The sequence below is a fragment of the Canis lupus genome, chromosome X, assembly GCF_048164855.1.
Source record: "Canis lupus baileyi chromosome X, mCanLup2.hap1, whole genome shotgun sequence".
In the NCBI taxonomy this organism is placed as follows: Eukaryota; Metazoa; Chordata; class Mammalia; order Carnivora; family Canidae; genus Canis; species Canis lupus.
The window spans coordinates 117,557,175-117,569,244 of record NC_132876.1 but is presented as its reverse complement, the minus strand read 5'-3'; the positions used below and the strand labels follow the sequence as shown (position 1 = coordinate 117,569,244).

Below are 12,070 nucleotides of genomic sequence, written 5' to 3'. Positions count from 1 at the left end.
CCGCCCCCCGCGCGCCCGGAAGTCCCGCCTTCGGAAAAGGAAGTAGCGGTGAGCTAGAGCGCCAGCGGTGACCGCGACGGCAGCGGTGACCGAGCGAGGAGAAGGCGGCAGCGGGTTGGCGGTTAGAGGCGGGGCCGCCTCCTCGGAGCGGCTGGGGACGAGCGTCAGGTGCGGAGGGGCCGGCGGTCTGAGGCCGGTGGGCTTTGGGGTCACGGACTGGAACAGGTGGGACGCGGAGGGACCGTGTGAAGATGACTTTGTCCCCGTTACCCCTCGGAGGTCCTTTCATTCCTGCCTTCCTCGAGTCTCTTTTCTGCGCTGTACCCTTCCCTGATTCCCAGTCCTTCTCTAAGCCCGGGTCTGGGGTTCAGTCTGGATTCCCCTCTCCCATCGGGATCACCACAATTAGGGCCCCCTGTTCCCCACGGACCTACACTCCTCGGTGACGTAGTCTCTCAGGGACCCCCTTCACCTCACCCTCCCCAAAGTCCGCACATCGTAGGAATGTGCCCCTAAAGAGCGATGTGGTGTAGTTTTCACACTAGTGTTTCCCAAAGGGGTTAATATGTTAAAACTATCCCTCAAAGTGGATACCCTGCCCTGTAGATTTACATCGGAGTGACAAGGAGGAAGAACAAGAGTTAGGCAGATTGAGAACGCCAAGGGAGTCGTGGGAGCCCAGACATCAGCATTAATCTCTCTCTTTGCTTTGGCACCTTTGAATTTAGAATTGCTTGGATTCAGCACCGCTTCCAGCCATGGGTTTGTCTGCATCTACCCCTGCTGTTGCAGTTCAGACCTCAAATGCTTCAAATCGTCAGACAGCATCCCCGCCTTCAGGATGTCCCATGCACGAAGGGAAAGTGAAAGGTAATCAACCCTTTATCGAGAAAATAAAAACAAAAGAGATTTCTCAAAAGCATTTTAAGGAAGAGGTAGCATAACATGCTAGTGAGGCAGTGAGTTCTGTCCTTCTGGTGCTATTTACAAGGTATATGACTGTAGACAAGTTACTTTTCTAAGTCACAACCAGTCATCTAGAAGATGAGGATATAATAATATTTCGCAGGGTTATTGTGATGGTTAATTAAGATAATGCATGAGAGTGCAGCGATTGCTCCATACGTTAGCCCTTACCCCCTAAAGTTTGCCATCCGCGGTTCTCAACCTACTGGCAACCCCCATTCCCCAGGGGACATCTGGCAATGTCTGGAAACATTTTTGTTGATCAAAACTGAGAGGAGGTGGTGCATCCAGTGAGTAGAAGCCAGGAGTTCTGGTAAATATCCTACAGTGTGCAGTGTACCTTTCTGCAACAAAGAATCACTTGGCCCCAAATGTCAAGAGTGCTAAGGTTGAGAAACCTAGATCTAGATCTGTCTGTATTTGTCAAGGCAACTTTACATCCATTTGATTATCCATCCTTGTGAAAGTAAGTCATCACTTATGGTCTTGCCATTCTTTCCTTAGGTGCAGAGGTGAGAATGGAAAAGCTCTTATTCCTCACTGGTCCACATTTGCTTTAGATTGTTTATATAAAACTATGACCTGAAAAACACTTCCTTGCGTTGTAGTCTTTCATTCCCTTGGTCATTCAGCAAGAATTTTCTCACTATCCTCTCTGTGCCAAGCACTGGTGGGTTTTGTTTTTGCACTGAGAAAATAGCAATGTATAGAACACTAAAAACCTTTGCCTGATGGAGTTTACATTCTCATAAACCTGTATGGTAGGTTTTTCCCCCTATTTTATATTCTACAAACTTAAAAGCCACACAGCTAATAAGTGGCAAAGCCAGCAAAAACTCTGTGACCTTGGACAAGGACAGACTCAGTGTTCTTCCAGGGTTTCTCTGTACAGGAAGAATTAAAACAGAGAAAGCTTGGACAAAGCTGTTGTGTTCCTGCCCTGAGTGTCCCCGGGTAGATAAGGTTTAATTTCATGTACTGTGTGTCCAGAAGAGCTGTCAGTCAGATTGGTTTCCATTAGTAAAGAATGTGGGTATTTGTAGGCGACTAAAGAGGCTTCTTGTTATATGAGAAAAGTAACAGTGTTTTCTAACACCCAGCTGGGGGCAGTGACCCAGAAGAGATTGGCACTTTGAATGGTGGAGAGGAAAGGTGGTATAGCAAGTCTCCCTTCACCCCTCAAGTGGAAAGCTATACAGGGTCGTAGGGAATGAGGGTCTTCGAGGAGAAACAGAGGCAAGGAAGGGAAAGGAAATTTGTCTTTGGCGTGTAAGGCATCCAGCACATTCTTGGCGTCACTGCTCCTGCCTGACACAAGGATCCCTACTTGGGCAGCTGTCTTCCTGGACCATGGCTGTTTTGGTCCCTGCCCCCTCTCCTCAGTCTAAAACAAGCTTCTCAGTCTCACACTTGCTTCCATTTGCACCCTGGATTCTTGGATATCATCTGCCCTTCCTGCTGCTGCTCCTTAGGTTCAGACCTCCCTTCTTAAGTGTCACCTGGATCCTACGTGGATTGTGGAGCATTTGCTTTAACTTGTGCCTATTCTTGCTAAATGCTTGCTATCAACTGATGGGGAATAGAACCTCAGCCAAGGGGTAGTTTTCTGTGCCTTGTTTCTGTGCTGGAGCAAAGCACAAGCAGAGTGGCATTCACACATCTTTCCAGGAGTCTTTTTGAAGGTTCCTCTGCTCATTTTCATTTCCTGTCTCTAGTACCTGAGAGAAGACATCAGTAAGCCTGGCCTCCTGTATCCTGATCAGGCCTGGACCTTGTCTGGAATTCGCAAATTGAAAGTCAGGGAGACCTGGTAAAACATGGCTGGGTCTCTGCTTGGGTTACTCTGTAGCAGTTCACTGCTGGGAACCCAAGCAGGTACCTTCAAGCCCACTGGCTGAAACCATGGAATGAAAAATACATTCTCTTGGAAATGTTGAGGAGGTTTTTTGGTTTATTTTTGCTGGGGGTGTGACATAATATGGGAATGGGTACCTATTTCTCTTTCAAGAGGAAGTAAATTTATAAAACCTTTTCCTGGCCTTTAGGATATTAGAATGTTAGCTAGCTTAGCTCTTGGCAGCTTGGAATAGTAGAAACCTAACTATGCCTTTGATGGTGATCACTGGTCAGAAATCCAGCTTTTTAGAGCCCAGATCGAGAGAGCCAGATCTCCTGCCTTTGTGGTGACACTGTTTTTATGCTTGATTTATTTCAGGCTGTCCAGTGAGCGCAGAGCCATCTGACCCAACTTGTGAGAACAAAATGAGCTCTGTGCCTGCCCACCAAGATCGTGCATATGAGTACGTGGAATGTCCTGTTACGGGAGCTATGGCTGAGAATAAGGAGAACCTAGATCCTTCTAATCTGGTAATTCTTACTCTGCCCCTCTTCCTGGAACTTTTTCACAGAGAGATGCTTTTATGGACTCCTAAGACAGACTGCTGACTGCTAGGATTAATTCTCCTTTCCTTTTAAAATAAAGAAGTCTCATTTTCCATCCACACTGAAAATCCAGAAAGCGTCACTAACTGTAGTTTTGAGAGTGCCTGTTAAAGACAGCAGTAATCATGAAGTGCTAGAGTAGGTTGACTGGAAAGAAGCCAGGCCAAAGGAATATTTCCTTTGGGGATAAGTGGAAGGCAGGAGATCCCACTAGGAGTGCAGCTAGAATTGGTAAAGGTATTTCTGGTTTTGGGAAACCTCATAGGCATGATGCCTGATTAGGGCTCTGCTTCCGACACAGCCAGGTGCCAGCCTATGTGAGAGTCACTGATGTGGTACAGCGTCATGTGGCAGCCACCAGTGGAATGCCATGGAGAAAGTAAGCACAAGACAAGCAGTGCCTCACCACATTCTGTGATAGACAGTGTAGGGAATGGAGGTTTCCTGTTTGAAATCATATTTTTTGGTGGAGAGACAGACTCAGATCTGTACTCTAGGAGGCCAGAACAGGGTTTTTTAGAAGGCCAGGGTTATCAAAAGTATTTAGAAATCTTGGCTAACATTTGAAGGAACTAGAAATATTTAGTCTGGAAGAGAAGCGGTATGGGATATGTGTGTATTATAACATATATAACAGTACCATCAATTGGGTGGTTTGTATACAATAGACAGCTCTTCCTCAGGCTTCCAGAGGCTGACAGGTCCTATTAGAAGGTGCTGGCAGATTCAGTAAATTGGGAGGGACACAAACATTCAGCCTCAACACTCAGTAATGACCCAGCCAAGCTATAAGGAAACTTCTGTGTTGAGGAAGGTGGCCAGGATTAGGGTTTCTCCCCCTTAGCACTATTGACATTTGAGGCTGGTCGATTCCATGCAGTAGGATGTTGTCCTGTGCTCTATCGGATATTTAACAGCATCCCTGCTGTTCACCCACTAGATGCCGGGAGCACCCTCTTCTATCACAACAACCTGATATGTCTCCAGACATTCCTAAAAGTGCCCCCTGTAAGACTACTGTTCTAGATAATCTCTAATAGCCTAAGTGGGTCAGAACATGGGCCTTTTGGAATCCCAGAGACCTAGACTCTTACCCCAGGATTGTTACCTCGCAAGAATATTAATAACAGCCAACATTTCTTTTGGTTGTATCTATAGCCCTTGTGCTAAGCATTGTACACATGCTCCAGTAATCCTCATCACCACTCCACAGCTAGGAGTGTTAGTGTCCCTGTTTTCAGAGTTGAAGCTACCAAGAAGGAGCAAGGATTCAGTTTGCCCCACATCACTCAGCTAGGAAGTGGCAGGTCCCAAAGTGAATCCTAAGCACCTCTGGCATGTGTCCTTAAACCTGTGGTGATAATGCAGGTAAAATGCTCAGTGTGGTACCTGGCATACCTGGTTCTCCCACTGCCATCATTCTCACCCGGGGCTGTGTTGGGATTTTATAAATGTGTATCTGCTAGAGAATCCTCATACTTTGAACACAGAAGAACCTCTAGGCCAGGGGTTCTCAACCAGGCATGACTTTTCCCCTGGAAGGACACTGTTGCAACTTGGGAGGAGGGGTACTAATGGGTAGAGACCAGCAAAGTTGCTAAATATCCTTACAGTGCTCATAACAGACCCCCATAACCAAAAGTTTTCCACTCCAAATGGCAGTGGTGCCTGGGGTGAGAACCCTGGTCCAGGGAAAGTGCAAAACAGTGTTGCCGCCCCTTACGTGTGGGAGGAAGGATTCTTGCTTGCCCTCGTTCCAATCCGGCAGTGTGATGGTGTCGCTACTCCTCTCTGATGTATTCAGCCTAAAGACAAAGCATCAGCAAGAGCCTAAAAGTATTTAAAAAGAAAGTGGTGTGTACATATAGTTTATGAGACTTCCTCAGAAGAGTGAACAGTCATTTTTGAAAACCTCATAAAAAGGTTTTTAGAAACGTCTGTAGTCGTGGTGTTAGTTTATACTTCTTAATCCTTGAGGAGAAAAAGAGAAAATGTAGCTACACTGTGTATTTACCATTTGTGAGAACTTAAACAAAATTGCAGAACTCTGACTCTTCAAAACAGCCAAATTATCTGGGAGGTCTGAAATTTTGATGTCACTGGCTTAATAGGGAACCTGTACCTAGTGTGTGATGCATTACTTTCCAGAAAGTCATTAATTATATTGTTTGCTTCTACTTTATATCATATTTCCAGCATTTTTAAAAATCTGCTTTATTTAGATGCCACCACCGAATCAGATGCCGGCCCCTGACCAGCCATTTGCGCTATCTACTGTGAGAGAGGAATCATCTATTCCAAGAGCAGATTCAGAGAAAAAGTGGGTCTATCCTTCTGAACAGATGTTCTGGAATGCGATGTTACGGAAAGGGTGAGTGAGCATGTTACTGAGAGTATAACTTTGCTCATTCAATGCATCTAAGAACTAAATGTGAAAGAAGTGTTCATCCCAAAAACATACAGTAAGATTTTATAAGCTAGTCAGTATAGAATATTCAACTGATTTTTCAGACTTAAAAGAATTTAAGTGCAAGGCTAGTGTACTAGTTGGGATTCTCCAAAGAAGCAGAACTAATAGGATGTGTGTATATTTATACATAGAGATTTACTATAAGGAATTGGCTCACGTGGTTATGGAGGCTGAGAAGTCCCATGATCCGCAGTCAGCAGGCTGGAGACACAAGAGAGCTCACGTGTACTTTATATCCAAAAGCTGGCAGGCTCAAGACCCAGAAAGAACTGATGTTTTCATTCCAGTCCAAAGGCAGGAAAAAAACGGTGTCCCACTTTGAAGGCAACCAGGCAGGAAGAGTTCCCTCTTATTTGCAGGAGGCTCATTCTTGTTTTATTTCTGTCTTCAACTGATCAGATACTGCCCACCCACGTTAGGGAGATCACTATGTTTAAATGTTATTCTCATCCAAAACACCCTCACAGACACACCCAGAAAAATGTTTGACTAAATATCTGGGCCCCCATGGTCTAGTCAAGTTGACACATAAGGTTAACCTATCATAGCCAGTAGAAGTTTTTTTTTTTTTTTGTTTTTTGTTTTTTGTTTTTTTTTTGCCAGTAGAAGTTTTTTTAAAAAACCTATTATGTCAAATACACAGAAAAGGTTGTGGAATCATCAATCAGTGGTACTGACTGAAAGAGTGTCACCTTATGGTCCCTTGATAAGTGTGTAGTTTTTGGTGACCCGGTGAAATGAATACATGGATTGATTTTATAGTATATTATCAGTACGGTTTATTGAGTTTTACCAAATGTTCTTTCCTAGGTGGAAGTGGAAGGATGACGATATTAGTCAGAAAGATATGTATAACATCATCAGAATTCACAATCAGAATAACGAACAAGCCTGGAAGGAGATTTTGAAGTGGGAAGCCCTTCATGCTGCGTAAGTATATTTGAGATCTTAAAAAACCGCCCTTCCAGCATCTTTCATATATTCTCTCTGCTTTCTAGAGTTGTAAGTTTTTATTCAAACAATGTGTTATTCTAATACATTGTAGGTGGCAGGCCTGTTTCAGGGACTATTGTATGATAGAGCACTCCCACATAGCTGTGTGAAACAGCGACCATTTTATTACGCTTGTGGATTTGGTGGGTCCCAAATGCAGAAAGGACAGCAGGAATCGCTCATCTCTGCTCTCAACGTCTAGGGCCTCAGCCAGGTTCTGATTAGGGATGGCTTGACAGCCACAGGCTGAAATCCTCGGGTGGCTGGACCATTTCCTTGATGCTGGCTGTCAGCCAGAACACTTAACCCACAGCCTCTCAGTGTGGCTGCTTCAGCTTCCTCACGTCATGGTAGCTGGGTTTCCAGAGCTAGAATTCCAGAAAGCTCCAGGAAAGCTGCATCTCCCTCGTTGACCTGGCCTTAGCAGTCCCACAAGCCTGCCCAGGTTCCAAGGGAAGGGCTGTGGGCCCCACCTCTCAATGGAAGGAATGCCCTGGTCCATTCAAGACACAGCACTTGGGATGGGAGATAACACTGCTCTCTGTTCTGAGGCTGATGCAAAAAGCAGTTCTGTTCCCTCAGCAGCATTGAATTCCTCCCTGTTAGGGCTAAACATCAAGAGATATCTTAGCACGTTGGTCTTTTTCTCAGAGACAATAGGTAAATGCAGCCGAGTGTGTTGGCAGTCATGGACCGCCAGTCTGTTTGAGCGGTGGTCCTCACCCCTGAGCAGCGTCGCATGGCCCAAGGGTTCACTGAGTGCTAGGCCCCCACCCCCGGTGTTTCTGATTCTGGAGATCTGGGGTCAGGCTCAGAGGAGGCGTTTCCGGAACACAAATGCTGCTGGTTTGAGGAGTCTGCTTTGAGAAGGGGAGGCGTCGGGAATGGTAGCACAAAAAGCCAGACTCTATCGCCACTGGTGGATTACATTTTAATTTCTTGATAAAATGTGATTAACTTCTTGGCTAAAATCCACTGAATGACTTTGTTAAGGTGTTCTTTTTTTAATATTTGGACTCTGAGGTTCGTTAGGGGCACTCCCTGGGTGTCACTGGCTAGCCACCACACCTGGGAGGGGGTACGTGTGAGGAGGGAAGGGCCCAGTGACCAGGATTCCCTTCTCAGTAACCCAAGGCCAGCAGGACGCAGATCTGTCCTCTCCCAGCTCACTAACAAAGTGACCCACAAGCGTCTGCAAGTGTGTAGTGAAAGCCACCTGCTAACTACTTGTGGCATGACTTCGGAGCACAGAGAAGGCAAATAGGAGGTTGCACCTTGTCTGCTTCAGCCCCCCTTCTGGTCATTTCCCAGGGTCCCTCAAAGACCCCTGCTACAGCCCCCAGGAGATCGCGTGCCTGGGTTGACCACTCAACAAAATGTTGTTTTACCTTCCTCAGCGGGGGGACCCTCTTGAGAAGAGAGGCTAGTGAGTAGTTGATAAAGCAACAAGTGAGGGGACTCCGATGGGCCTCACGTAGGGCTCAGTTACCCTGGGCCGTGTTTTCTCCCACCCACGTCCTTCAGCCTCGCAAGGCTAAAGTCTCTCCTTAGAGTGACAGCACCTGATAAGATAGGGGCGTCTCGGATTCACTTACTTAAACAGCTGGTCCAGCACTAATTTCATTTGTTCTCAGGGATTCGTCCAGCGTTTTTCTTCATAATGGCTTGTTCATTGGTTTCGAATGAAGACTAGAGGATTTTCTTTTTTTTTAAATTTTTTTAAATTTATTTATGATAGTCACACACACAGAGAGAGGCAGAGACATAAGCAGAGGGAGAAGCAGGCTCTATGCACCGGGAGCCCAACGTGGTATTCGATCCCGGGTCTCCAGGATCGCGCCCTGGGCCAAAGGCAGGTGCCAAACTGCTGCGCCACCCAGGGATCCCGAGGATTTTCTTTTATTCATCTAAAAAATAATCCAGCTGCAGTATGTGAAAGTCAAGTATAATGCCCAGTACTTAACACTTTTTCTTCCCTGAGAATACCTATATCCCCCCCAAATGGAAAGTCTACTCCCTAACTCCTGCAAAGTACAGCGCAGATAATCAGAACATACTTGATGCAGAAATAAAGAGCAGTATTTTGAACAAACAGGGATATTTCTTTGAATAGTTTTGAAAGTTCTTTCACTCTGTAAATGTGAAATTATGTAAAATGCATACTGAAAAATGCATGACAAACTGCAACATCACATTTCTTAACAGAGGGAAAAATATTTGAATAGGCTTTTCTTGTTTGCGAATTTCTAGGGAGTGTCCCTGTGGTCCATCATTGATCCGGTTCGGAGGTAAAGCGAAAGAGTACTCGCCGAGGGCAAGAATTCGTTCCTGGATGGGGTGAGTGCTGGCACAGAAATGTTATTTTACCTTCCTCAGGTCAGGGTCTGCTTTCTGTTGGCCCCCAAACCAGACAGTCTGAGGACTGCATTGCCATCTTCCACAGCGTGATCAGTATTCAGCTGTAGATTTCCTCCTCTTCCTCAGGTTCACCGCTTAGGGGGCAGATGGATCAGGGTTTCGTGTGTTGCTCCCAGTCTGATTATCGTAGCCCAAGTTGAGTTGTCTTCTGTTTTCTCAGGTTTGTTCTTTTACTCCTCCCATGATCTTTCAGCATCTGAGCATCCCTGTCCTCTCTTCCAGTGTAAACACGTCCTTCGCTCACACTTGGGTCCGTCCAGCCTCTCAGCTGACCTCCCTGGCCTGTGTCTCTTTTCTGTTGACCATATTGCCTTGCAGGCAGATGAGCTGTCGTGTGACCCGGGCTCATCACGGTTCTTTGGCACGGCTCCCTTCAACACAGTAGACTGATCTCTGAGCCTTGCTCCCCAGTTAGATGTTCGGCCCCAAGAGTGAGCGTTTTCATGCTCACTAACACGTTTTCGTTCCAGGTATGAGCTGCCTTTCGACAGGCACGATTGGATCATCAACCGTTGTGGGACTGAAGTCAGGTACGTCATCGACTACTATGACGGTGGCGAAGTCAACCAGGACTACCAGTTCACCATCCTGGACGTCCGGCCTGCCCTGGATTCCTTTTCGGCCGTGTGGGACAGAATGAAGGTTGCATGGTGGCGCTGGACTTCCTAACCATTGCTTTGTTAGACATGGGAAAATAGAAACTATTTTTTTTCCTGAGCAATACATTAAACTATTTTCCCCAAACTGAATTGCTCTCCTGGTGTAATGGGAATGTCAAGTGGGTACTGACACCGTATGCTTCACGTAGGGAGGGTGCCCTACACCGTGTTCATTTGTTTTTACCTTGCACAGTTTTTAGCAGATCGTTGGAGGTTTCCTTCCAACTTGGCTTAAGTGGGAAACAGTCCCTTGGTTTTTCTTTTAGCTGCAGTATTGCCAATGTATTTAATCTAGAAAAGTAAAGGTGTGAAAAATTTTTTTCCTTATAATGTGAAGAGAGCTGCTTTTTTCTTTACTATTTCTCAGGAATACTTGAGGTGTAGGCCTGAAAGCCCGTGTTATGCTGAGGAGTTTTTATCTGGCCAAATATTTGAACTAGTGCTATCATCATAGAGATGTAGTTCTGCTTTTGAAAAAGTTACACCAGCATTTTCATTGACCCCACAGGGACAGTACTCCCTTAAAAGAATGCAGAGGAAGATGCTGGAAATGTACTCGGCAAAACTAAGGCATCTTGGCTCCGGATTCTCAATTGTGAGAATTTTTTAGGCTGGACCTTGTTACAGGACAGTTTCACCTGCCCCGTAGTTTGAGGACGCACGTGCACTGAAATAGAGGTTTTCACTTTTTACAGATTTTCACTTTAATTCCGACTGTCCCGATATAGACCTCTGCTCCCAGTAAGCACGTCTTCTAGCCTGTGGCATTGGCCAGTTTATCCCAGCTCTGAGTCCCGCTTCTCCTGCCTGAAGCACTCCTCCAGTCAGCGTAGCCAGAACCTTGAAGGTTTGGTGCAAGTCCCGGCACCAGGATGGTCCCTCTCCAAAATACGATTCTATTTTGTCGAGTGTTAGAATTCACAAGAAGAGTATTTTTTTCCCAGATGCAGAAAGTTTGCATCAACTCAGTCTCTGTGCAGACTTGTTTTTAAGGGAGCTCTAAGTTTGCCGTTGAAACTCTCCCTACCAGCAATCCATAAATTGGTTCTGCTTAGAGCAGCATGTTACAAATGAGTGTTGGCTTTTTTTTTCTTAAGTGTTGATCCCATGAATTCTGTTGATTTCCCTGGAGTCTATAGTTAAGTTAGGAGAAGGAACTGGCAGGTGGGAGTGATTCATTTGATATTGATTTCTTTGTTGTCAGTTTTCTGTGGTGTTTTTGAAATCCAACAACTTGAAACTCTTCTACATGTCAAAATATTTGTATATTTTAAAATAAAATAAAGCTGATAGTTAACAGGTTTGGATTTTAAGAGTAACTTCACATGTCGCAATTGTTTCTTCGGACAGAGAGGATCTTGACAGAAGTGATGCTCTTGTCTCCCTGCTAGCAGCCATTTTCACTGTGAATCCCATTTTAAACTACCGAGAAAAATAATCACTTGGCATTTTTTTTGGTCCTCAGTGTTACTTGAATAAGTGTAGGATAAGGCATCGCTATGGGAAACAAAGTGTTGTAACTGGCAACTGAAAACGGAGCCCTAGGCAGGGATTCCCCCCTTCTAAAGAGCTATATTAGTTCTTGAGAAAAAGCACCTCTGCAGGAAACTGTTGAGCAAAACTGAGGACAAGATCAGTAGCCCTCCAACCACCCCTGGAAAAGACAGTAGCAAAAGGGGCAGCCCTGAGCAGCAAGGTACTCAGTCTTTCGAGGGACAGTCTATAATTGAAATGGTGGTAAGTTCTAGAATCCCAATTTAAAGATGGCCTGTGGTAATCTAGGGGGTGCAACTTCACTTACGTATTTTTGAATATACAGTTACTGATTTCTTTACTGAGTCACCAAAGCAGTTCATCCTCTACCAGAGTTATACCTTCCTAGCTACAGTGAAGAGGTGCACACTTCATGCCCCCCTCTACAGTGACTGTGGCACTTGTACTGTGACCATTTGTGTCTTCACAGGCTTAAGGCCATGTGTGGTGACAAAGAACGCATGTCCTCCAAAAGACAGACGCCCCCATGTTCCCTGAAGCGTTATTTATAGTAGCCAAGACACAGAAACAACCGAAGTGTCCACCAACGAATGAATGAATGAAGAAAATATGGTGTAGATATACAATG

At 45.4% G+C, this 12,070-nt stretch overlaps 1 protein-coding gene across 2 annotated transcripts; it reads left to right on the top strand.

The window, feature by feature from the left end:
* The first annotated feature begins 17 nt into the window (after positions 1 to 17).
* HCCS (holocytochrome c synthase) lies at positions 18 to 11,245 on the top strand. 2 transcript variants are annotated; one of them, XM_072817629.1, is made up of 7 exons: positions 18 to 168; positions 729 to 870; positions 3,182 to 3,333; positions 5,631 to 5,779; positions 6,689 to 6,808; positions 9,122 to 9,208; positions 9,760 to 11,245. In XM_072817629.1, the coding sequence occupies exons 2-7, from the start codon at positions 759 to 761 to the stop codon at positions 9,956 to 9,958; spliced, it is 819 nt and encodes a 272-aa protein (XP_072673730.1). In that variant the 5' UTR covers positions 18 to 168; positions 729 to 758; the 3' UTR covers positions 9,959 to 11,245. The 2 variants fall into 2 exon arrangements, with proteins under 2 accessions (XP_072673730.1, XP_072673731.1); XM_072817630.1 differs by having other exon boundaries at positions 79 to 225.
* Positions 11,246 to 12,070: the final 825 nt, after the last annotated feature.

Bases quoted from the DNA above. Each gene is read 5' to 3' on its own strand.
- HCCS (XM_072817629.1), top strand. From the start codon at position 759: ATGGGTTTGTCTGCATCTACCCCTGCTGTTGCAGTTCAGACCTCAAAT. The intron at 3,334-5,630 runs GTAATTCTTACT...TGCTTTATTTAG, and splicing joins ACCTAGATCCTTCTAATCTG to ATGCCACCACCGAATCAGAT. The intron at 5,780-6,688 runs GTGAGTGAGCAT...GTTCTTTCCTAG, and splicing joins AATGCGATGTTACGGAAAGG to GTGGAAGTGGAAGGATGACG.